The sequence below is a fragment of the Capricornis sumatraensis genome, chromosome 3 (assembly GCF_032405125.1).
Source record: "Capricornis sumatraensis isolate serow.1 chromosome 3, serow.2, whole genome shotgun sequence".
Lineage (NCBI taxonomy): Eukaryota > Metazoa > Chordata > Mammalia > Artiodactyla > Bovidae > Capricornis > Capricornis sumatraensis.
The window spans coordinates 174,571,608-174,597,207 of NC_091071.1; the positions used below are offsets into that span (position 1 = coordinate 174,571,608).

Consider the following 25,600-nt stretch of genomic DNA (forward strand, 5'->3'; position numbering starts at 1 on the left):
AAGGCAACCTGCAGCTCTGAGGCTGCGGAGGGCGAGGGCTGGGGAGCTGGGGACCGGCACCTCCGCCTACCTGCCTGGTTCGTGGTGATGTTGACCATGGCGGCCCGGCGGGGCTCGGGGCTCAGGTCGGACACACCGTTGACCGCCTCGATCCAGAAGGAGTAGTTCATGTGGGCCAGCAGGTTGGCCACCAGGAGGCTGGCCTGCACCAGGCTGGTCTGCTGGGGCACGAAGCGGGTGCCACTCCCGCACGTCTCGCAGTGGCCCAGGGCCCACGGGCAGCGGCGGCACACGGCGTTGTAGGTGATGTCGCTGCGGCCGCCCCGGTCTAGGGGAGGGGCCCACTCCAGGGTCACAGACGTCCCGTTCACGCTGGAGATCAGATTCACCGGCGCCGAGGGGGGCCCTGGGGCGTACAGAGAGACAGGCAGGCCTGGTGGGTGTTCATCTGGGCTGGTCTAGTTTCCCTCACCAGATCAAGGAAGGGCTGTGGTTCCCCGTGATCCCTGGGGCTCCCTCGAGATGAGGGCACACCTACTGGATCCTCTGGAAGCTCCCCGAGGGCACAGGTGGTGTCTCTGCCCTCAGGCTAAGGAGCGCAGTGTCAGGGTCTGGGCACAGAAGCCACCCCCCCCCCCCCCCCCGCCATGCAGGACCACAGGGATGCCGGGGTCTGCCTCACAGAAAGCCTGCTTCACAAACTTCTCCTCCAGAGCTGGGGAGAGGCTGCACAAAGCAGTCCCCCCGGTGAGACGCTCCAGGCACTTGCGTCCCACACTCCGCTCCTTAACCCCCGGCTGGACTCCATGCAAAGGGCACGGAACGCTGAGGTGGAGGAGAGTGGAGCCTGTGTCCCAAGAGACCCCTCCCTCCCTTCCGTCCCAGGGCGGGCCCCCCAGCTTGGTCAGCACAAGGACATAGAGGAAAGGGATGGGGCTGGGGGTTGGGGGCTGGGGTAGGGTCCCGGGGGTGGGGGTTTGAACAGAGGTGGAGGGGGGGTAATGGAGACCCCCGAGGCTCAGAATTTCAACTCTCAGAATCCCAAACAGGGAATCTTAGATTTTAAGAAAACAGAATCTCAGAATCACAGAGAAACCTTCGAATCTGCAGGGTGTGGAAGGCAGAAGTCTAGCTTTTCACAAGCATAACATTCCTAGAAGTAGAGGGCACTGCAGCCAGCTGAAAGCAAGTGTCCACAAGCGAGAGCTGGGCTCACTCAGCCTGAGGAGCCCAGAGTGGTCACCGTGTCCCTCGCCTTCCTCTCTGTGCCTGCAGGTGCCCCAGGGGCAAAGGAACAGGAAGTCTGGGGAGGAACAGTGGAGGGAGGGTGTGTGTGTGTGCGTGCATGTGTGTGGTGTGGTGTGTGGGTGTATGGTATATGAGTGCGTGTGTGTATGTATGGTATATGAGTACACCTCTGTGTGTGTGTGGGTAAGTGTGGTATATGAGTACACCTGGTGTGTATGTGTGTGTGTGTGTGTGTGGTGTGGTGTGTGGGTGTATGGTATATGAGTGTGTGTGTGTGTGTGTGTGTGTGGTGTGGTGTGTGGGTGTATGGTATATGAGTGTGTGTGTGTGTGTGTGTGTGGTGTGTGGGTATATGGTATATGAGTGTGTGTGTGTGTGGTGTGTGGGTATATGGTATATGAGTGTGTGTGTGGTATGAGTGTATGGTATATGAGTACACCTGGTGTGTATGTGTGTGTGGTGTGGTGTGTGGGTGTATGGTATATGAGTGTGTGTGTGTGTGGGGGGGAGTGTGGTATGTGGGTGTATGGTATATGAGTGTGTGTGTGTGTGAGTGTGTGTGGTGTGAGTATATGGTATATGAGGGTGTGGTGTGGTGTGAGTGTATGGTATATGAGTGTGTGTACATGATATCTGAGCACACCTGGGCCCTCATCGGCCTCTGCAGCGGGCCTGGGGCTGAGTGGGGATGGAGGCGGGGGCAGGGAACACGGAGATCATGCTGGGGGGTAAATTCTAGAGCAAAGCTCCTCAGCACCGCGTCAGGCCCCCCTCACGCCATCCCAAGAGCCCAGGGCAGGCGAAGAGGGGGTGGGGCTGAGCTGGCTGCAGCTCCTCCCAGCTGGGCTGGGGGTGACAGGCCCCTTCTGGGTGAGGGCAGAGGAGACCAGGAGGCCAGTGAGGAGCTGCATCGGCAGAAACACTGACAGACACTTGGCCCTGCGGGCCTGGGGTCCAGCTCCCTCGGAGTGCCCCAGGTACGGGCATGCGCACACGCTCTCCAGGCACACGTCTCCCTGGCTGGCCAGGTGTGCACACGCCAAGCTCACAGAGCTCCACAGGGACTCAGGAGGCCACTGCAGGTACCCAGATGCACACACGTGTGTGCACTGTGCACCCGGGGCACAAGCACTTGATCAGCGCATGCTCTACGCAGGCATCTTCTGTCCCCCACACACAATAGCAGCTCCTAGAACTCAGGAGCTCCTACCAATGCGTCAAGGCCATCACTGATGGGGGGCACCTTCTGATACTCGCCTTGCCTCAGGGGCAACCCCCTCCACAGCGCTCGCCCACCCCGGCCCCCGGGACACTGGTATGACCACTGGGTCAGAAGATGCCATGGCCACCCAGTGCTGGAAAGGGAGGGGTCCAGCTCTTGTTCTGCCCTTCAGAGCAGAGAGGACAGACCGAGGGAGGAAAGGCAAGATTTCCTTGGAGAGATGGCAGGTGACCAATGAGAAGAAGCTGAGGGCCCAGAGAGGTCAAGGGCATGGTGGGAGGGTCGGAGTCACCCCCAGGCCCAGACCGATCCCTGGCCCAAGAGAGTCACCTGTCCTCTCTCTGCCTCACCTGCAGAGACCTGGCTCCCTGGGGACACGGGGTCCTGGTCTCTGGGGCCACGGGGCGGTACTCACGGGTGCAGGCGGCGGACGGTGGGTCCAGCGCCGCCCGGTAGTAGCTGAGGTCGCAGCGGCAGGCCTGGGCGGCAGGGGCCGCAGAGTGGCTGTGGGGAGGGCACCGGGCGCAGAGCTGGTCCCCGGGGGCCGACTTGTAGAAGCCCAGCTCACAGGCTGTGGAGGAGAAGGTGGCCTCGGGTAAGCCAGCCGGGCCCCGCTGACGGGCCTCAGGGAGGGGGCTCTCAGGCCCAGGGCTCCCCAGGGGACAGAGGTCCAGACCTCCAGCATCACCCCTTTCCTCTTCTCATCTGTGGGTGCAGGGACCGAGGCTCAGAGACGGCCGGTGACTTACACAGGGCTGCACGGCAAGGCAGGGGCAGAGCGGAGGCTGGGACCCTGACACCTGAGAACCAGCCCACAGCTGGCTCAGGAAGAAACCTCTCTGAGCGCCCCTCATCTCCAACGACCCCTCCTGCCCAGGCTCCCAGGCTTTGTCCCTCACAGGGCACCACTAGCCTCGGGGGCAGGGGTCATGGCTAAGAATCCAAAGGAAGTGAAAGAAAGTTGAAGTCACTCAGTCGTGTCTGATTCTTTGCAACCCCATGGACTGTAGCCTACCAGGCTCCTCTGTCCATGGGATTTTCCAGGCAAGAATCCTGGAGTGGGTTGCCATTTCCTTCTCCAGGAGACCTTCCCGACCCAGGGACTGAACCTGGGTCTGCTGCATTGCGGGCAGACGCTTTACCATCTGAGCCATCAGGGAAGAATCCAAGGGGGGCCAAAAAACCCCAGGAATTGGTCCTGCGTGGTGGTCGGGGGGGGGGGGGACAAGAAAGCCAGTCAGGGAATGGGGTGGGCGATAGACCTGGCCGGAAAAGATGAGTGATGAGACCAGAGGCCCCCAGACGTGGACAGACACGGAGACACCCCTATGAAAACACGGACCCTGGCCCCATCACAGTCACCGAGTTAGGAGACCGAGGCCTGTGTCCTGGGAAGCTGTGTCTTACAAGTGCCCTGAGCGCCGCCGACTGTCTGGGAATTGTGGGCTCCTGACGCTCCCAGAATCCGCGTCACCATCGCCGTGGCTGGGACTGACGCGTCTCGCATCTGACCCTCTCTCCGCCCTCTGCCTCACCTGCCATGCGTCTCTGCCCTGATGGCCAAGCAGCCCCCAGCCCTGCTGCCCCAGCCCCAGCCCACCCCATTCCTTCTGCCCGTTTCCAGGAGCACCTCGTCTACACCAGGCTCTGAGCTGGGTGCCAGAGACACAGTCTTGAACAAGGTCTGCATGGTCTCTGCCCTCAAGAAGCTGGCCTTTTTCAAGGTGGGGAAGACTCAGTAAAAGCAGCTGTGATCATTTCCAGAAGAAAATAAAAGCCGAGGATGTGGCAGACGGTAAACAGTGGGAGGAGTGACCCGCCCCGAGAACGAGTCAGCTGTCCAGGGAGGGCAAATGCGCGTGTTGAGGGGCTCTCGAGTGACACTGCTGATCCAAACCTTCGCAGGCTCTCCGTGGCCTTCACAATAAAGCCTGGCATTCAAAGCCCCCTGGAAGCCCCCATCAGTGCCACCTCTCACGCCCCCCTTTCTCAGGTCAAACTAGAGGACCGGCCAATCTCCGTACTCCGTGCCTCAGGGCCTTTGCACGTACTGTACCCATTCTCCTTCATCTCCCTGTCAAATTCTTTCAAATTCCTTTTCACTGTGTGTTTGATGCAGCCTTTCTGGACACCTCCACATACACACACAAACACATACACACACAGACACGACCACTCCCCTCTCTCTCTTTGCATCCCTGCTTAGTCTCACCACCTGCAACACTACGGCTGTGTTTTTTTCATCTGTGTATCTGACTCTCTCTCCTTGAGGGCAGATGATCTCTCTGAGTAGGGCCTTATTCATCTCAGAGTTCCTAGGGTCTGGCCCAGCATAGAGCTGTCAACACTGGTGGGAGTTTTCAAAGTGAGCTAATCCTTCCATTATCTGCTCTGAGCAGAGACAGACCCCAGGAGTTCAAGAGGACCAAATGCCACCCCGTCAGGCGGCTCCCAGCTCCACTTGTGGAACTGAATGCTTTGAAACAGAGACCACCAGGAAACACTGGGCTCTGTCTCTGCCTAGTCCTGTTTGGGAAAACTCGGGGCTTGAGAGAAGCTTCATTTGATTTGATTGTATCTCTTGATTATAATAGCTAAACTCTAGTTAATTTGTAAAATTCTACAAACTTGGGAGGAAACTTGCCATCAGAGGACATGATGACATCCTTAAACTGCTTCCCAGACTCAAGAGACTGTGAAGCCAGAAGGCTGGGGAGTCGGGGCAAACGTGGTTCAGTTTTGAGACCTCTTCCCTGGCCCCTGGAGAGGCCCCTGACTGGGGCCAGGTGCTTGGAGTTGGGGGGCTCCTAGCTGACATCATGTGACCTTGCTTCCTCTTCCTGGGAGGCCCCCAGGAGGCCCAGTTCTGGGGCACAGCCCAAGAGCGTCCTTCTGAGCCCAGGAAGCAGGCACAGGAAACAGGCTTTACACTTCGCCAGCAAATATTTATCCAATCTGTTGGTGAGCTAAATGACGTTCTATCACACTGGAATCATCGGATCCACATCGATTAATGTCGTGGGAACCGCCTGCTTATTCTGTCTCTCGTCTGCTCCTTCACCCACATTCACCGAGCTTCTGCGATGGACTGGAGACAAACAAGAGCTAACGCTGCTTTCAGGGAGCTTTCTGAGCAGTGAGGGGCAGACCAGTCCATGTGCGGTGTGACATCTCTGCGTGACACGTGGCACTGAGGAAGCGCCCCAGGACAGCCTTTGTGTTTGGAGTGCCGGACCATTCAGAGTTCAGCGGGTCCTCCGTCAAGAGCGGAAACTCAGGAGCAGGCTGCCTGCTGGGCTCCTTTGCTCAACCAGTCCCTGCCCTCCCCGAGGCTAAGTGACCCTGGGCAAGTTGCTGGGCCTCAGTGTCTCCATCTGGAAAATGGGGATAAGAAGAGCTCCCACCTCCGAGGGCTGTTGTAAGAATGACAGGAGTGAATACACATGAATTCACGCCAGCACAGTGCCCAGCACTTGCTACTACCACTCTGCTTAGTGGGTGTGAATACATCTGTTTGGCAGAGAGGAAACAGAAGCTCGGGGGAACTTGAGGGCCTCGCCCCAGGCTGCCAGCTGAGCCAGGATGCAAACCCGGGTTTAGGGGGAGCCTCCGGAGGAGCCGGGGCCTTCCCCCGACCAGCCTCTCAACACCCGGCCTCGGCTTAGAGGCAGCTCCGCCATCCCGCCAGTCCACCGGGGGGTGGTTCTCTCACGCTCGGCTAATACCCATATGGCTATAAAGTGTCAAGGCTAGATTAATCCGCTCAATGAAAATAAAATAATCTTTAATAAGAATACTAATCACCAGGCCTCGGGGAGCCTGGAGACCTGGAGGCAGAGCCGGGAATTAATGGCCGAGACAGATGGAGCGGCTCTGGGCTGGGGCCTGCCGACCCAGGGCGCTTCCGGCGTCTGCGGTGCCTGGTGTCGGCCGCGGGCCAGGAGGGGCTACCGCCCCTGCCGAGGGCACCTTGCCCAGGCCGCCTGTCAGGCCGGCAGCTGCCAGGGGCCCCGGCTGCCTCTCTCCTCTCCCCTGCAAAGAGCTTGAGATTTGACAAATAAGGTGTCTGCCGGTGGCCGACCAAAGGAAATTAATTCTAAATCAGATTTTAAACACAGTCAGGAAGGCAAAGGAGCTCGTTGTTCATGCTGCCCCTTCGAAATGAGATGCTCTGATATTTATAGAAAGATGATTAGGGCCGCAGAGGGTGGCTTATACTCTGCGTCCAGGTGGCGGAAAGGACAGTGCTAGGGACTTGGGACTCTGGGTGGCTGCTGTGTTGCGCGGTGTTCTGAGAGGCCCTTCTACTCTGGATTCGGGGTAGGGGGCGCAGCCACGTGGGTGGCTGGGGGAAGGTCAGTGGGTCAGGAATTGGGTGGCGTGGGGAGTTTTCTGGTCAGGCGCTTGGGAGATTTGGGATTCAATCAACTACTGCTAGCTGTGCGCTCTCGGGACGGTCACTTGGCCTCTCTGGGCCCTTTTCCCCACAGGTAAAGTGCACTAGCTCCGCCCGGCTCTGATGCGCCTCCGTGGGTCCCCGAGGCCCAAACACGGTCTCAGGAAGGCTTCTAAAAAGCCACATGATTGGGCTGGTCCCCTCTCCTGGGCTCTACTGTCATTTCTGTAGAATTGGTGGCTGCTGGGCCACTCTCAGGGGAGCCACGAGGGTGAGACCACCGAGACAGAGCCTGACAGCTGTCGCCATCGGCCTGGCCGCTGCTACAGCCCTCAAGCGCCGGGTCCCTTCTCCTGTCGCTAGAAAGAAGACGGAGGGGCACCCAGGCAGGGGAGGCTGGCACCCCCTCACCCAGCCCTGTTTGCTCAGAGAGAACTGCCCAGTGGAGAAGGGCAGGGCCCCATGGGTCTCCGGAGGTCCCGCTCAGGCTGGATACGGGGCTGCAGCTTTGAGGTCATCTCAAGTAGATCAGCAAAGGCACGCCCAGTCTGTGCCCAGCTCCTTTTAGGCCCCTAGCTCCCTCAGCTCGCGGGCTGCCCACCAAGGAGTGGGCACCGCACGCGCCCACCGACAGGGTTGAGAAACGTCTTTCCCTGCGTGATTTAAAACTGGCATCCTGTCCCCAAACCCCACTGCCTGCAGTGCACGATGAATTAATATTATTTTATAAAACCTGTAATTATCTTGCAACTGGCATAATTATGTTGTATTGTGATTTAAATGTAAAAATCAAAACAGGCTGCAATTCCCTAAACCCTGCTTTGGCATTACTTTATTATTTTTTATGAACGGGCCAGAAGTGTCAGGAAATGGGAGTGGCCTTGACTTCTCCCAGCTCTGAGGACGTCCAGCTGCTCAAGCCTTGGGGTTTTCACCAGGACTCCTGCCCTTGACGTGCTGTGGGTCCTTGGGCAAGATGCATTCCGTCTCAGGCTTCACTTTCCATCTCCGCCCAAAAAGGAGCAGTACCTCTGAGTGAGGCCCCCACCCCAAACTCAGGAGGACCAGTCTCCCTTGAAGGGCAAGGATGCACGCTGGACAAACAAGTGGCCTGGTGTTCTCCCTGGCTCAACCCAGGGCTGGAGACAGCTGACCTTGAGCAGGTATCCACAGGCTGGCCCACCTGACTATTACAGCTTATACAGTCCTGGGTACTAACTGTTTTAGTGTTACCCCAGGGAGTTGGGAAGCAAGGCTTTGCAGAAGGCTTTGTGGACAGAGGAGGCTGTTCAGGGTTCTGGAGTGAGGAAACATGGGATCACATCCCTGCTCTGCTACTTAAGTTGAGGGGACTCAGTTTTCCCCATCTGTGAGGTGGGGATACAATGCCTAGCTTTGAGGACTGTTGTAAGGATGAGAAGCTGTGAACTCCCTGGAGACAGGGATGCGCTGTGCCTCTATCCCCTATGCATGGATGAGTTACTGACATGATCTGTATGAAGTGCTCGTTAAAGTGCCTGGCACATAGCAAACACTTGAAAACTTGTCTCTAAGAGATTTTATTATCCCCATCAGAATAAGGGGATGTTGGGAACTGGGTCTAGCGGGGAATGCAGTCAGGATGGGCCAGGGATAGGTGAAAAGCCTACACATAGCTCAGAGCAAGACAGACCTGACTCAGGACTCAGTTCCACCTCTCTTCAGCTGTGTGCCTAAGCAGGACACGATCTCTTGGGCCTCAGTGTCCCCATCTGTAAAATGGAATTGTAATACCTGCTTGCTACAATAAGCCAATGAATTGATGTGCTAGGAATCCCCTTGGAAGCTGTAAAGGCGATAGGAATGTTTGTTGCTACTGTTACCCGGCAGGAAGTTGAGAAGTACAGGGATGTCTGTGAAGGAACCGGGAGAGGTTGGAGGCCTGGGGAGCCTGGCAAACTAGGCCACAGAAGGTAGAACCAATCCAGAAACAGACAAACGTCCCAGAAGGTGCTTTGGAGTTTAGGGTCCAGGAGAGTGAACTTATAGCAGTCAGCAGGGTAAAAAAAGATTTAAGGGCTTCACAGACGGAACTAGTGGTAAAGAACCCGCTTGCTAATGCAGAAGATAGGAAAGACACTGGTTCGATCCCTAGGTCAGAAAGATTCCCTGGAGGAGGGTACGGCAACCCACTCCAGTATGCTTGCCTGAGAACCCCATGGACAGAGGAGCCTGGCAGGCTAGAGTCTATAGGGCCGCAAAGAGTTGGACACAATGGAAGCGATTTAGCACACATGTACAGGAAATCAGACAGCCCCAGAGAAGGGCCAGAAAGGGCCTGGTGGCTGGACGGAGGAATCTGGCCCCGGAGTTCCTGGGGCGAGACAACTCCTAAAGTGGACTGGGGTGGTCTCTGAAGCCACCTTGAGCATCGCCTGAAACGGCCAGGCTGTGTCCTGCTCCTGTGAGCACCCAGGGGCCTTCCTGCTGGCTAGGACAGAGGCACAGTATTGAGAGGCCCGAGGGTCCCTGTAAGTGTGGTCCCAGGGCCTGTGTAGGAGCAGTTAAGGGCTTTGAGGATATTCTGAGTGTCTTTCAGGGCCCCATCCCAGTCTTCCCTGAGGCCGTCTTGGGGGCAGGCCCTGGTCTCTCTGATCCCTGCCCAGGAACATCTCCTTCCCCAGGAGACCCAGTGGTCCCCACGGCAGGCTTCACCAGGCTGGGCTGAATGGCTGGCCTGGCATGTGTCCAGCCCCTGGGGAGATCAAGGGACAGCAGAGGGCAGCCAGGCCAAGACCAGTAACAGCTGGGGCACCAGCTACGTGAGCTCGCCAGCCCTCCCGGGGTGCCTGGGCTGTCGGGGTGCCCGGCTACACCGATCCAAGATGTGTGCCTGCTGACCACAAGTGTGCACACACACGCACACACTCACACACACGCACACATACACACGCACACACATGCACACACACGCAGACGCAGACGCACACACGCACGCACACACACACACACGTGCGCACACACGCACACACAATGTACACACATGCACACACACGCACACATACACACACATGCACACACGCGCACACACACGCTCACACACACATACACACACATGCACACACACACACACACACAAGCACACAGCCTGGACTCAGCCCTGCTCCTGGTCTGTGACATGGGAACTCCAGCAGAATACCTGTGGGAACAGGTGCTATTTCAAGACCCAGGTGCTCTCAGCTGTCCCCTCCCCCACATCTCTAGCTAAGTTCCGCCTGCTTGCGGGCAGACACACCCAGTGCAACCTGGAAAACACCCTGGCTGTTCCCGCCCGCCTATCTTCACAATGCTCCTGTACGCCACGCGTGCATTCACCCCGAGCCCAGATTCCAATCGACACCCCCTCCTCAATAGGGTAGCAGTTCAGTGGTTCTGAGTCTGGACTCTGGAGCCAGACTTCTGAATTCAAATCACAGCTCTGTGACTTCCCAGCTGTGTGACCTTGGGGAAGTTACTTTGCCTCTCTGGGCTTCAGCATCCTTATTTTTAAAGCCAGGATAATAAAAGCTCCTATTTCACTGGATAGCTTTGGGGAGTAAATGTGTTCATAGGTGAAAAGCACTTAAAATAGTGCCGGCTGTGGTAGGTTCCATCACTGTTCCCCAACACACATATGTACCCAGTTAGTACACCCCAGTCACACAGGTGCCCAGAGATGGAGCTCTCCACAACACCCACGGAGGGTCTATCTGGCTGTGGTGTTTTTCCCTCCCAGCAAGACACACACAGGTGGCCTGGAGACACAGGAACGCTAGGGCTTCATGCATCCTCCCAGGTGCTGTGAGCACCACCCAGACACTTGCCGACTGTGCCAACCCTGCCTGCCAGCCCCCCGCCCCCCCAGCCCCGTCAGCCCTGCCAGTACTGAGCCCAGCCGTCAGCCCACCCATGCAGAGGCATGCTCACCCACACAGGCGTCCCGCCGCTCCTCGTAGCCCGCGCTGCACACGCATTTGCCGATGGGCACCAGCCACTCGCCCTCCGCGCTGCAGTACATCTTGGGTGTGTCCCGCTCCTCAGAGTGCCGCACGCACTGGCCCCGCACCTCCACAAGCGAGGAAGAGTCGGCCCCCGTCACCGCCTCCGAGAAGGCGGCCAGGTTGCGCACCATGGTGGGGCACTTCTTGTAGTAGACGCGGAGGGACAGGATGGCCAGGCAGGCGCCGATGTCCTGGAAGGCCAGGTAGAAGCCGCGCTTGCTGAGGGGCCCCACGCCGCGCACCTCCGTGTTGAGCCTGAGGCGCCGCACGCCCAGGTCAGCCCCCGTGAAGCTCTCGTCGGCCGCGATGGTGTCGATTTTGAGGAACTGGCTCTCCTGTGTGCTGGCGCCCAGGTCGCGGTCCGACTCCAGGTAGTAGAGGTTGAAGGTCTCCTTGCAGGTGCCTGGCACGCCGGGCATGCTGTTGCAGTCCCGCAGGGTGAACTTGATCTCAGCGTAGACGCGCCGGGCGCCATCACGGGGCACCCAGCTGGTCCGCAGCCAGTTGTTCTGGTTGGGGCTCATGACGTTGCATACCTGGTACGTGTGGATGGGCCGGAAGGACTCGTCCACCTCGTTGATGGAGTCCCACTGCGGGCAGAGAGACCACAGCCGGCTGAAGCGAGAGGCAGCGGCTGGCCCTCTCTTGCCACAAGCCACGCGCCCGGTGCTAGGGGAGGTCTGGGAAAGAAGACTGAACATTCTCCAGCCTCCAGCGGACTGTCAGCCATCAAGAGGCCAAGCACCCTACACATGTGGTTACGGGGGAGCGTTATTAGTCACTCACTCGTGTCTGACTCTTTGTGACACTGGGGACTGTAGCCCACCAGGCTCCTCTGTCCATGGGATCCTCCAGGCAAGAGTACTGGAGTGGGTTGCCATTCCCTTCTCCAGGGGATCTTCCCGACCCAGGGATCAAACCTGTGTCTCTTCCATCTCCTGCACTGCAGGCGGATTCTTTACTGTCTGAGCCACCAGGGATATCCTGGGGAAGCGTTATCTGTTGCCTTTTCACAGAACCGAGGAGTTCAGACCTAGAGCTGTGTGTCCAGGGTCACACAGCTATTGAGTGACGGAGCCAGGACTGGAACTGAGGCCAAAGCCACACAGCTCTGACCTCGTTTCTACACAGCTACTCCGTCACTCCCAGAGTGGGGTGACTTGCGTGGGGAAGTCAGTGAGCCCACTGGTCCAGTTTTCACATCAGCTGCCAGAAAGATCTTTCTAATTGCATGAAGCTATGTTGTACCCTGGCCTCAAATCCTTCAGCAGCACCCCTTGAACTGGTGCTTGTTGAATGACTGTCTGATGGATGGATTCCTCTGCCTTGCTGTGTGTGATGTTCCTTCTGCCCCCACCATGGGCTGCCCTGGGTAAGGGGGTACTGGGATGCGGGAAAGTTGAGTATGATCACTTCTGTGTCACGTGCTGGCCAGGCCTCACTGATTCAGAAGTGAACCAGTGACCATCACTGACACAATCAACAGAGTGAAAAGGCAACACACAGAATGGAAGAAAACACCTGCAAACCACGTGTCTGATATGGGATTAGTATCCGGAATATATAAAGAACTTCTACAGTCGAAAAGAGAAGAACCAGACACACCTAATTAGAAAACGGGCAAATGACTCGAACAGACTTTTCTCTAAAGAAGATACACAGATGGCTAAAGAGCACGTGGAAAGATGCTTAGCGTCATGAAGCATTAGGGAAATTCAAATCAAAACCACAGTGAGATACCACTTCACACCCATTAGCTATTGTCAAAGCAATTGAAAATAACGAGGGTTGGCGAGGCTGTGGAGAAATTGGAACCCTGTGCATTGCTAGTGGGAATGTTAACTGGTGCAGACACTGTGGAAAACAGCGAATACCAAGAAATTAAGCATAGAATCACCGCAAGTTCCTCTTCTGGGTGTGCACCCGAAAGAAACCAAAGCAGGGACACAACCAGCGATCTGCACACCCGTGCTTATCGCCGCCCAGAGGTGGAAACGCAAAAGTCCCCCCAGCGGATAAATGGACAAACAAGATGTGTGCACTGATACAGTGGGGCCTCGGGAAATTCTGACACGTGATGCTGTGTGAAATAGACACAAAAGGACAAGTCCTGTATGCGTCTGCTTGTGCAAGGCACTTACAGCAGGTTCCTAGAGACAGCAAGTAGACCGGTGCTTACCAGGGGCTGAGGCAAGAGGGCCATGGAGTTTTTACTGTTTAACGAGCACAGAATTTCAGTCTGGGAAGATGAAAGCATTCTGGAGATGGATGGGGTGGCGGTCACACAACAGCGTGAATGGACTCAATGCCACTGAACTGGAGGCTCACAAGTGGCTAAAAGACGGCAAATGTTATGCTAAGTGTATCTTGCTGCAGGAGGAGAAGGGGACGACGGAGAATGAGAGGGCTGGATGGCACCGACTCAATGGACATGAGTTTGGGTAAACTTTGGGAGCTGGTGATGGACAGGGAGGCCTGGCATGCTGCAGTCCCTGGGGTCGCAGAGTCAGACATGACCGAGAGACTGAACTAATGAAAAGAATTGCACAAGAAATACTCTCCCCCAACAAGCCCCCTCACATTCTCACAGATGGAGTGTGGAGGGTGTGGGCATTCAGGGTGTGGGCACTCAGGGTGTGGCAAAACCTCCTGCAGGGCAGAGGCTGGGCCTTTCTGCAGGGGCGGGAGAGAAGAGCCTCAGCAGAGGCTGGCAAGGGCCAGGAATGTTCAGCAAGCCCAGTCTGGACACAGAAGAGCCACGCCGAAGACACAGCGTTGAGAAATGAAACGGAAGTCGAGAGGCCTGGGTTCAGTCTCAACTGGCTCTGCGACCTTGGGCAAATGGCCACTCCTCTCTGGACCGCAGCCTCCTTAGCGGCAGAATGCTGATCGGCCGGGAGTAGTTGCTGTTGGGCTGAGTTCAGTGGACTCCTCAGGGTTCTGAGGAGGGGCTGGGCGCCAAGGGCGGACGGAGGAGACAGGCTCTGGGGTCGCTGTCCTGGGTGCATCAGAGACGCAGGGCTGTGATCTCTCTTGGGCCTCTGTGGCCATTGTCTCTGAACTAGGGGCCCTATGGCTTAAGCAGGGGTCGGGGAGGGGAGGACAGTTTGGGAGGAGGGGGAGGAAGCGAAGACCACTCCTCACTGTGCTCTGAGAACCGGCAGGGTCCCGAGCTGTCCCACAAGCACTAGAGTGGGGGTCTGGGGCATCCTGAGTCTTCCCTGCCCGACAAAAGCCCCTTGATCTGACTTCATCTTGGTCAGCTATATGGTCTCAATCCCCATCCCGCTTATCTGTAAGAGGGGCTCAGAAAGGCCCCACTTCAGTGAGACTTGAGAGGACGAATGGAAAAGAAAACTGCCCGGTGCTTAGCTTGGGCCTGGCCCAGAAGGGGACTGACACGACGCTGGACTGCCATCACCCCCGTGCCTGCCTCCAGGGACCCCTGGGGAAGCAGACCAGGCTGTGCCAGCCTCACCTGAAAGACTGTATGCCTCCTGCACGCCCCCCCCACCCCAAGAAGGACCCCCACGCCGCACCCCACTCTGCAGCCGGGGCTCTGGGCAGCACTGTGTCACATCTGGGGTTAAAGTCATTGTCACAATTAATGGAGCACCAAAGAGCCAGCCAGCTGCTCACTGTCTGCTTCCTGCCAGGGACCCAGATAAATTAATCAGCTCGATCCCAGTCTGCTCCAGCCGCTCGAGCAGGGCCAAAGGCCTGGCTTAGCCTCAGGGGCTGCCGCAAACACAGAGAGTGGCACAAATTCCTGGCGGGTGGCACAAGGGCAGAATCAGCCCTGTTCTCTACCTGGGGCACCCCCACTCCATGCCGGGTGCCAAGGCCACCCCAGCTGCCTCTCTGGCCCCTGGCACATACCACACCCCCCCAGCCCCCACTATCCCTATGGAACTCTGTTCCCTAGGGAACAGAAAGCAGCAAACCAGCTGTGCACCCCTGGGCAGATCACATTCCCTCTCTGAGCTTTGGACTTCTCATAGGTAAACCGAGGTAGCCAATGCCTGCCCCTTTCATCACTCCAGGGGATGGTGAGGATCAAGAGACAATAAAAAGGAATATTCACGAGTGGCTGTTAATTCACCAGCTGAGGTGGAGCACGACCCAGTGCGTGGATGGAGGGGTCCAAAGAGAGGGGTGCAGCCTGGTTAGAAGCGTGAATTCTGGGGTCAGACTTCCCAGATCTTAGCAAAGATGCTTAACCTCTCAGAGCATCTGGTTTCTTGCTGGTACAATGTCCTTTCCCTGCATCATCTCTCAGATGACAACTGCAGGGAGCAGGTTCTGTGATCATCCTTGTGTTATAAACGAGGAGGTGGAGGCGAGGTAAAGGGACTGGCCTGAGTCACGCTGATGAGAGGCTGCAGAGCACCATCAGCTCGTCCAGACCCAGCACCGCTGGCTTTAGGCTATGCGGCCTGCCTGACGGTCTGATAACTTGGTGAGGCTGGAGACAGTAACGGATGACCCTTGTACCCAGGGTGCTTAACAGACTCCAGGATCAGAGAATGGATGGAACCGCAGGGACCATCAACCTCCACCCAGCTGCAAACTTATTCAACAAAAGATTCCCAGGCCCCTCCCCAGACCCCCTGGATGTGGGCACCTGCACGTTTCACCTGCCAGCCTGCCACAGGTTCAAGATCCAGAGCTTGGAAACAGAGATCTCCTCTGGCTTTCTCTCTCCTCTGGGCAAGCCCCATCTCCAGGCCCCGTACTGATAGGAGGTGGTCCCTGTTTCAGTAAATAATGCAGGATCGGTTCCCAGCCCTTCACAAGGTGACGCAGGGACTCAGTGAGGGCTCCAGGCCCAGAGAGATCTGAGCTCGCATCCATCACTTGAAACCTGCCTGATGGTGGAAAGATTTTTCTCACTGCTTTGAGCCTCGGCTTCCTCATCTGTGAAATGGGATGGCTGTACCACTTGCAGAATTAGTAGTGGTGGTTAAACGAGATAATGCCCACAAATTGTTAAGAGCTATGTGACTTCCCTGGTAGTTCAGACGGTAAAGTGTCTGCCTGCAATGTGGGAGACCTGGTTTTGATCCCTGGGTCGGGAAGATCCTCTGGAGAACGAAACGGCACCCCGCTCTAGTACTCTTGCCTCGAAAATCCCGTGGATGGAGGAGCCTGGTAGGCTATAGTCCACAGGGTCGCAGAGAGTCGGACACGACTGAGCGACTTCGCTTTATGTGAATATAAATTATTTGCTCTAATTATCAAGTGAAATGAGTAACTCTGAACCACTCTCTTTTTAGGGGGTTTTGCTTGTTTGTTTTTGGCTGTGCCATACAGCTTACAAGATCTTTAGTTCCCCGACCGGCTATTGAACCTGCACCTTTGGCAGTGAAAACACGGAGTCCTAACCAGTGGACCAAGAGGGAATTCCCCGAGCCATTCTTCACAGCATCCAGCAAACAAAAGAACCTTACGTCACCAGCAGAGTCCAGTCATGTTTCTCACCACCTACCCCTGCTTAAAATCCTTCCTACTTCTTGTTACCCTAAAAACCAAGTCCTAAGCTCTGAGTGGGACAGAGGGACAGAGACAGCCAGTGCCAACCAGGGGTTCAAGTCCATTCCTGCCCAGCTACTGAGTCTCAGGGAAGACGCTGCCCCAGCCCACAGCCAGGCAGTCACCTGCTCTTGGGGCAGCCCCTGCCACTGGCAGAGCCGGTTCCTGCACCAAAGCCCTTCGCACGCACGAACACCCCGGGAGACAGCCGTGTGGGACACACAGAAGAGCCCCTCATGGGGAGAGGCTGAGGCCCTGGGGGGTAAAGGGACACTCCCAGGGCCAAGCCTCTGTCTTCAGGCACAGCTGATGTGCTGAGGCACAGAAGGGGTCCCTCCTGGCTCTCAGGGGCCCTGGTCTGCCCCTTCAACTCCCTGAAGCCTGGTGTATGGGGATGACAGCAGGCTCAGCTCGCCACCACCTGGGGACAGACCCCCAGGGAGAGAGGAGCCGGGATTGCCCTGGCCCTGGTCACAGCCGCCAGACAGCCCAGCTTACAATCTTACCCCAAAGTAAAGAAACACTCAAAAATCAGCTCGGTGTCACTGTCATCACGAGTATTATTATCACTCTGTCTCCAGAGCCATGGAAGCAGAAGCATTCATGAAAGCAGCTGTGGGCACCAGACGTGTTTGTGTCTATGGTGGGGATGTGTGTGTTTCTGATCATGCTTATAGGAGGAAATTTATGTGAGATACAGCCATAATATACACTAATGACAATGATAATGATAATAATACATTTAATGGAGGCCCACCCTGTGCCAGGCATGGTGCCAAGACCACGTGTCATCTCCCTTCACCCTCCCAGCAAACCCCACGAGGTTGCCAGTGTTCATCCCATTCTACAGACAGGGAAACTGAGACTCAGGGAGGTGAAGTGGTGACCCAAGGACACTCAGCTTGTGGATGGTGGGGCCCAACCCCACCAAGCTCATAGGCTTATGTTGCTTTACCGCCCTGCCCCTCTGAGATTTAGGAGAATCAGGGGGACTGGGCAGGGCATCCTTGGCTCTGGACACTTGGGGTTACCATGCCAATTCCTTGGGAGGGTGGAAGGGAGTCGCCTGTGAGTACAGGGATCTAATGGGCTGAGCCCAGCATCACCATGGAGGCCAGATGGGCCTGGGACACAGACGTAGGATAGCACATCCAGGCCTCAGACCAGAAGAAGGGGGAGCTGGCCCCGGACTTGGTTCTGGAATTCCAAAAGACTGCATGCGCTAAATTTAAGAAGTCAGCAGCTCTGACTCTGACTGCTGTGCGTCCTTGGGTAAGTCCCTTCACCTCTCGTGGCCTCTGCTTCCTTTTGATCTGCCTGACAATAAGAACTGGGCATCACAGCCTCTCTGTTCACAGAGGGACAGCACTGGCCCCCCCCCCCCCCGCCCATCACTCACCCCGTGAGCCGGATACGTGAGCCAGCCCCAGTCCCCGTGGATGGTGGACGTGTCCAGCAAATTCACTGCAGAAAAGAAGACAAGGACGTATCAGATCCCTGGCCACCCCCTTCCCCAGTCCCTCAGGACCAGGGTGGTCTGGCCACACTGGGGTCTGTTCTCAGCCCTGAACACTCCAGCTCTGGTTTCTGGGTCCTTTTTCACTTCCCTAGCCTTCAAGGCTCAGTTCAAGTTCTTGCTCTTTCCTGAAGCTTTCCTCCACCACCACAAAATATAATCTTCTCACCTCCCAGAAGACTCAAGCTGCCCCGAGTGCTAGGCTGCCTCGACTGGGGGGTGCAGTGAGAGGCAGATGCCTGGGCTTGGCGGTCTGGGAGGTCTGTATCTGAATCACAGCTCTGCCAGTTGGGAGCTGTGTGTCCCTGAGCAAGTTTCCTCCATCCCTGAGCCCCCACTTCCTCCCCTGTAAAATGGGGTGATGGTGATGCCTACCTTACAGGGGGCTGTGAAGATGACCTGACCCTGGGCCTCTCACAGGACATGGTGTCAATCCAAAGCACCCACTGATGTTTGCGCTGTAAGTCAAACCTCCATCCAGAGGACTGGACCCAGCTTTGCCATCACCAGGGTCCCCAAAAGGCACCTCGCACTGAGCAGGTCCACGGTGCACATGGGCGTGGAGGGCTTTGGAGGAGGAAGCGCTGCCTCGTGGGGAGCACATAGGGTGAGCTGGGCTTTGCTAGGGAGCTTGAAGTGCCTCATCCGTGGCCCACACGGCAACACCGAAAGGTGCTCATTCCTCTGCCCATTTTCCAGATGAAAACACTGAGCCTCAGGGAAGATTAGGACGGTGCCTGGCGCTCCACAGGTGTGACTCCTGGGCTGGCACCCAGAGGACCTCAGACAAAGCCACCAGCCCTGGCAGCTTGAGCCCAAAGGAGCAGAATCTCTGGGTTGTCACAGTGGTAGAGAAAGGAGTGCTGGCCAGAAAGGCAAGTGTAAGCCAGACCCCCGAAGGGGACCCTGCAAAGTACCAAGAGCAGGGTAGAGAAAAAAACCTGCTTTTAGAATCAGACACTGCTGGGCTCACCTCTCACAGCTACTTGGTAGTGGGTGACCTGTACTTCACTGAGCCTCAATTTCCTCATCTGTAAAATGGGCATAATGATACATAAGGGTGGCCAACAGTAAACTGCCACACCTGGACCCAATGCCTCACCAAAGTTGGCTCCTGTTCCCTGAGTCCCGGCCCTCCTGCCTCTCTCTTGGTGCCTAGGAGCAGTAAGCATCACTCACTTTAAGCTGATAAAGATGCACTCAACTGGGAAGAAATCAGGGCTTGAATCCCAGCACTGCCTCTAACTGCTGTGTGTCCTTGGGTAAGTCCCTTCACCTCTCTGGGCCCCTGCTGCCTTTGATCTATCTGATGAAAGGAGTTTGGGCTCTGAGTCTCACAGCTTTCATTTCCCTTTCTCTTCTATCTACCCACCTCTCCCAGCCAGCAACCACTCCAACCAACCCAATCTGCTAACTTAGGCAGGCCACAGAGGGTTAAAATGGGCCTTCCTGGAACTTTCCTGAAGAGAGGGTGGGTGCTGTCCTTCGGCCTGAGATTTGCATAGCTCTGCGCCTGCCCTCAGTGATGGAGACAAGTGTCCTCAGGAAATGCTGGGAGTGCAGATGCTCTCCTGCGCTGATTTTCTTCCTCTTCCTCCCCTCACTCTCCCCATCCAGCGTCGGCTCGGGGGTAGGGGGGGCTCCAGAGGCCAGCTGGAAAAAGGACTTGCCAAGCCAGGGAGGGCCTTCTGAGCTCTGGCTTGGGATCCTCCCACTGGGCAGAGGGGCGGGCAGGACCAGGGGATGGAGGCAACGTCTGCAGGGGGGATCTCCCTTCCCTGAGCCGAACCGGCCCCACGCCAGGGCGGCAGGCAAAGAAGCCTTCCCGCCTCCCTCCCTCCCTCCCCGGCAATGGCGAGAAAACTGGGTCAGGAGCTCTCTCCTCCTGCTGGCGGTGGGCGGGGGAGGGGCTGCGCTGCAGTTTCCCCCAGACCAGCGGGCTGAGTTTGGGGAGTGGGGGGGGTGGTGCGAACAGGGACCTGTGGGCTCCCCCACCCCACCCCACATCCCAGATGGGGGTCTCGGAACTGAAGGGCCCCTGGGCCAGCACCGCCCAGACACAACTCAGACCTGTGCCCACCCAGGGGCTGCTGGGACTTCTTCCCCTGAACACCCCGACTCTAGAGGCAGAGGCCTGCAGACCCCCACTTTCCAGGCCCTTCCCTCCCCTCTGGGAATCCCCAATCACATCTGCAGCTGATTCATGATCAATCAGCCAAGGAGGGTGGCTCAGATAATCCAAAGATAAACCAAAAGTCGATTCTATTGGATTCAGGAAGAGCGACCAGATTCCAAGGCTGCTTGTTCCAATTCCTTCCAGACCGGCCTCTGTCCATCCCCTCCCTGCCTCTCTCTCTGTCCCCCTCTTCCCCATGTCCTGTCCCCTTCTCTGGGGGGACACAGAGGGTCTCTCACGGGAGGCTCCAGGCCCACAGGAGGTCTCACGGGGCTGGAGGGAAGTCCAGGGCTAGGCCCCTCCTACCGGGGCCTGAGTCCCCTTGGAGAGGCCAACGCTTTGGCTCACCAGGGCCGGGCTTTCTCTGTCCTCTTGCTCTGCTGGATGGTGTGACCCCTGGGAAGTCGGTGACCCTCTCTGGGCCCATCTCCCCACTTGCAAATGGGAGACTAGACACTCGGTCTCTCAGGGCCCTCAGGGAAGCAACCACTGAACCCCTCTGTGCCTCAGTTTCCTTATCGGCCAGATGTCTGCAGGCGTCCCTCCCAGGCCTACCTGCAGGCCTGCTCTGGGGGATCAGGTGGGTCCCGCCCCTGCTCTGAGAAGCACAGATAATTCTTAAGCCTTTCCTGTTTGACTGAGGAAGGTATTATGCGATTTCTTTTTTTTCCTCCCGAGCCGTCACCTTCCCCCATTCCATTTCGCTGAGACTAATACTTAAATTGATTTACATTCCCGGAGGACACAGCGCATGGTGGTGAGGCTGGAGAATTCGGGGTGGCCCAGGGATGTCAGCTGGGATATGAATGCCTCGGAGATCACCCCAAATTGGTGGATAATCCACATCAGAGAGTGAAAAGGGGCTTTGAGCCTGGTAGGGTTCAGGGGCATCCCTGCAGGTGCAGGTCCGTCCCCAGCCCTGAGGCACAGGGGCACTTGGGGAGCCTGGGGGCACTGTCACCTTTGCAGGACCCCCACTGGGAAAAGAGTCCCCTCCCTGAGTTCCCACAGTCTCCCCCGGCCAGTCCTGGCCCTGCACCAGCGCACAGACTCTTGGCTGTCCTGCGTGGAACCCAGGCCCCAGGTCTCTACCCAGGACCTTTGGACCTACAAGGGTAACCTGTGCCCAGGCAGGGGCGCCCTGCTGTGCTGATCAAATAGGTATGGCCGGGCCCTGGCACCAGGCCTGCCTGCCTCCCTCCCACCCCTGACAGACATCCCCTGCTTCCTCTCCTGGTGACCTTACCTCTTCCCCAGCTGCTGTCCCTCCCCGGACACAGCCTCTCTCCCGGGCCAAAACGGTCTGCCCTCTGCCCGGGAGCCGGGTCAAAGTCCCCCCCTAGGGGGATCTGGGGTTTGCCAGTCTGGCCATTCTGGAGGGTGCTGGATCCTCCTCAAAGAAGAGGGTTGAAGCACGGAGTTGGGGCTGCACCACCCAATGCCCAGGCATTCTCTGTGGGCCCCTCAGAATCTCCCTGGGCAAAGAAACTGCCGCCTTCTCCCCATCCGCTTGTGTCCCCTCCCTACTCACCCCGCAGCTCCCTTGCTCTGGTCCCTGCTCCCTGCGTGGCCCCTATTTCATTGGAGGTTGAGTTCAGTACATCTGTGTTTGTTGGTGCTGTGCACACGCATTTCTAGGGACAGGAGTGTAAGTTTGAGGGCCTTTTCACATATGTGGCGTCTACACACAATGTGCATCTTTTCACACGCACGAATCTCTACATGCACACGCGTGCACCTGCGTACTGGCCGCACTTCTGTGCATCTGACTGTAGGGGTGTGGGGGCTGTCCATGCACACTGTCTCTTCGGGCCTGGGTCTCTGTGTGTGAATCCCAACACGTGGCTGCTGATGCATGTGTGATTGTGGGTATGACTGCGTCTCTGTGAGCTGCTCCTGTGTGAGGGGTGGATCAGTGGTGTGTCTGAGCGTAGATGAGGAACACCGGCTCTGGAGCTCCCTGGAATCTGGGAGTTCATCCTGCCAGGCTGAGGATGCAGCTCTGGAGCCAGGCTGTGAACCCTAGGATCTGCACAGAGCCCTGGGTCAGGCCTCCTCCTGGCAGAGCTGCAAGAGGAGAGGGGGGCCAGGGCAGGGGTTGGGTGAGGAGCAGAAACCAGGGCAGCGTCCTGAGCTGGACCTGGGGTGCCCAGTGGACTAAGGGGTGAGTGTGTGTGTGTGTGTGTGTGTGTGTGTACGCACACGCGCACATAGGTGTGCAGCCCTAGGTGTTGGGGAAGCCTGATAGACGCCCTCTCCTGGCTTCCCTTATCCCCTCCCAGATCCTTTTGGTCTCTACTGCTCAGCCCACACCCTCATCCTGCATCCCCCCGGAGTGACCCGACTTCCCCAGCCTTGTCCCTGGACAAGACCCAGCCCTCCGGGCCTTGCCCGCCTCAGTCTGTCTGCAGCCCGCTCAGCCCCCTCCTCCCGGGCCCCTTCTCCCGATCGCCCACTGAAGCTGCTCCTCCTTGGGCAGGCTGCTGTCCTCCCGTCCCCCCAGCCCTCCAGCCCAGCCCACTTCCAAGACCCTCGTTCCCTGCCCTTCACGCCCGTCTCCCCCCGTCCGGCCCTGTTCTCTGATCCTCCTGCTCCCCTCCTGGTCCCCAGCCCTGGACGCTGGGCCGCTTCTCCTCAGCCCTCTGAACCTCACCCTGCATCCTGGGTCCCTCTGTCCTCTGCCCGCACCGCGTGCCCTGCCCTGCCTCCTCTCTCCGCTACATCGCTTCTCGTCTTCCATCCTCCGGTCCGGTCCCTTCATCCCGTGTCCGGTCCTCAGTTCCCTGTCCCCGGCTCCGAACCCCTGAGTCCCGTCCCCCTGTCCCTCGTGCCTCTGTCCCTCATCCTCAAGCCCTCGGGTCCCTCTCCCCCCAGCCCTGTCCCCGGCGCTCCGTCCCCTGACCCCGGGTGTCTCGCGGTGCCACCCCTCCCAACCCAGATCCAGGGATCCCAGCCCCTCGGGCACTGGGGTCGAGGGGAAGGAAGTTGAGCCTCTCGGCGGGCTCGCTCCGGCTGCTGTGCGCGCCGCGCCCCCGGCCCCTCGGCCGCCCCCGCCCCACCAGCCGCCGCCGCTCACCTTCGCCGCGCGCCGCGGACACGCAGGTGGCCGCCGCCGCCGCGGCCGTGACGACCCAGAGCGCGGGGGGCAGGCGGCCCCGGGCGGGGGCCATGGCCGGGCCGGGCGGGCGGGCGGGCGGGGGCGCCGCGCACCCTGGGCTCGGCCGCGGCCGCCCGCGTCGGCGCGCTCCCTGCTCTCCCGCACACCCGGCGGCCGGGCGCACACACCGGCGCACACGCCGGCTCGCAGCGCACACGCGGGCACCCGCGCCCGCCCCTGCCGCCGCCGCCGCCGCCGCCGCCCCGGGCGGGGGCCGGCCTGTCACGGCGGCGCCGAGCCAATCAGCACCGAGGCGGGTGCGGGGGGGACGCGGCGCCCGCACCGCGGACACCGACCCGTGGATACCGCCGCCCGCCCCACGTGCGCACGCTCGCGCCAGCACCTTCACCCCGCGCCCCGCACGGACTCAGCCGCTGCGCACCCAACCAGGGGTCCGGACGCCCGGCAACACACAGACCCACCGGTTGCGGGGGGGCGGGGGAGGCCCTGCGTGAATAGACACGGACACGCTCACTTACACACGTGACCCTCAGGCACACGCACCCCCCAACAAACTGCCTCGCACGCGGTGATGTGCACATTAGTTCACGGACGGAGGCTCAGACACCGGCTCAGAGACAAACTCACGAGCGCTTTTAGTTAAAAATGCTCTCCCTGCCCCGCCCCCCGTGACTGGGCACCCCGAATTCAGGTGAGGCCTTAGAGCGCCGTGATCTTGAGCTCAGCGCTCAGGGACCCGACCAACGTTTTAGGGCTGGCTTTGAGGAAGTTTCTAAACCTCCCTGAGTCTCAAGGTCCATGTCTGTAGAACAGGGATAAGAGGGTCTGTGTCCTAGAGTGGATGTGAAAATTATATGCAAGGACCCAGGTAAGGTGCCCCGCCGTCCACCAGGCACACAGCCAGGTGGCCAGCTTGGCTGAAGGCAGTTACCATTCCCTGCTTCTCCTCCCTTGACCTTCCACACTCCAGTTCCAGGCCCAGGATTAGGGATCCCCTCCTCGGGGGGGATTGGCGGGGGAGGCTGCAGTCGGTGGGGGAAGGACTGGAGACGGGGCTCCCTCCTGAAGCTGACTCTCTCCCTGGGAGCACCTGGTGGGCCAAACTGTCTGGGAAGCAGAGATCTGCAGTCCTGGGGCTGGCCAGCATGTGTGTGCCCACCAGGGCAAGTTCTGCCTCTGCCTCTGACTTCCATCCGCTGCTCAGCACCCTCTGAATGTATTGCCACCCTTCTGCTCCCTAGGGAAGAATCGGACCCATGGCTGGAGGTTACACAGGATGATAAAGGCCATTTGGGGAGTCCATGCGGCATCGGAGACCCTGCTTTAGGCATTTTATAAACTTGCTCTACTTTAAGCCTCGCACAGCCCTGCAGGGGAGGCGCAGCTAAGGAAACTGAAGCGCACAAAGGCCATCATTTGCCTGAGATTGCACAGCTGGCTAAACGCTAGAGAGGCACTCAGATCCAGATCTGCCGGACTCCAAAGCCCACTTCTTTTCCTATGCGTATTTCTTTGTTACAGAAAGGGGAAGACAGCTTGTATTAGGAGCCCTTTTTGAACAGCTCAGACCAACTGCCTCAAAGATGTAGTTAGCCCCTTGTTACCAGAGGCATTCAAACTGACACTGGCTAGAGACTGCTCAGGGAGGCTGGGGGTCAGGGGAGCAGACTGCACTAGACCCAGAGAGGCAGACTCAAATGGCCACCTGAGACAGGCAGGCACGCTAATGAAACCTGCCAAGGGAAGTTTCCCAGCTCCAGTCAACTTTGCCCTGGGGGTATCAGCCCAGTTTTCTGCATTTTCAAGAGAAGCTGTATATCTGGGATTTTTGTGTGGTGTCTCCTAGTATTTAAAGTTACTAATGCAAACATTTTAGTTACAGATGTGTGGGAATCTGCGGAGAGGTGGCCATAGGACGCAGTGCTCTTGACCTTGCTTCTGAGCTTCCTTCAGACGGAAGAGTCTCTGGCTGGCCCCCGGCTCCTGGGCCACTAGGCTGTGGGCCAGGCAGGGCAGAAAGAAGCAGGCAGTTCCGGATGCAATCACAGCACTCCTGGGCATCCCCTACCCCAGCCAGGGCTCCCAGAAATATTCGCTGGTGGAGGAGACTTTGTAGGGGGCTGGGGTTCTCCATCCCCAGGTGGAGGCCAAGCCCGTTGAACCTAGGCTTTATCCATTTTGCAGGTGAGGAAGCCGGAGAGGCCTTGAAGGACTTGGTGGGCGTGAGGGGGCGTTCTCTGTCAGGGGCCTGCTCCATATTCTGAATCCTCTTGGGCAAAGTGAGAAATGTATTCCACCAGATGCTCCACGGGCTAAGAGCAGGTTGCTTCCTTTTATCTAGCTGAGCTTCTGATACCCCCACGATGACCTCTC

General features: G+C 58.0%; 1 protein-coding gene across 1 annotated transcript in view; it reads right to left on the minus strand.

Annotated features, from left to right (window-relative positions):
- EPHA8 (EPH receptor A8) overlaps positions 1 to 23,279 on the minus strand; it is a 34,075-nt gene extending 10,796 nt beyond the window's left edge. The window contains exons 1-5 of the mRNA XM_068969613.1: positions 23,186 to 23,279; positions 17,817 to 17,881; positions 10,812 to 11,475; positions 2,886 to 3,041; positions 71 to 406 (exon numbers count right to left, since the gene is read on the minus strand). Coding sequence (XP_068825714.1) covers positions 71 to 406; positions 2,886 to 3,041; positions 10,812 to 11,475; positions 17,817 to 17,881; positions 23,186 to 23,279 — 1,315 coding nt within the window. The remainder of the gene's footprint in view (positions 1 to 70; positions 407 to 2,885; positions 3,042 to 10,811; positions 11,476 to 17,816; positions 17,882 to 23,185) is intronic.
- Between the last annotated feature and the right edge of the window lie 2,321 nt (positions 23,280 to 25,600).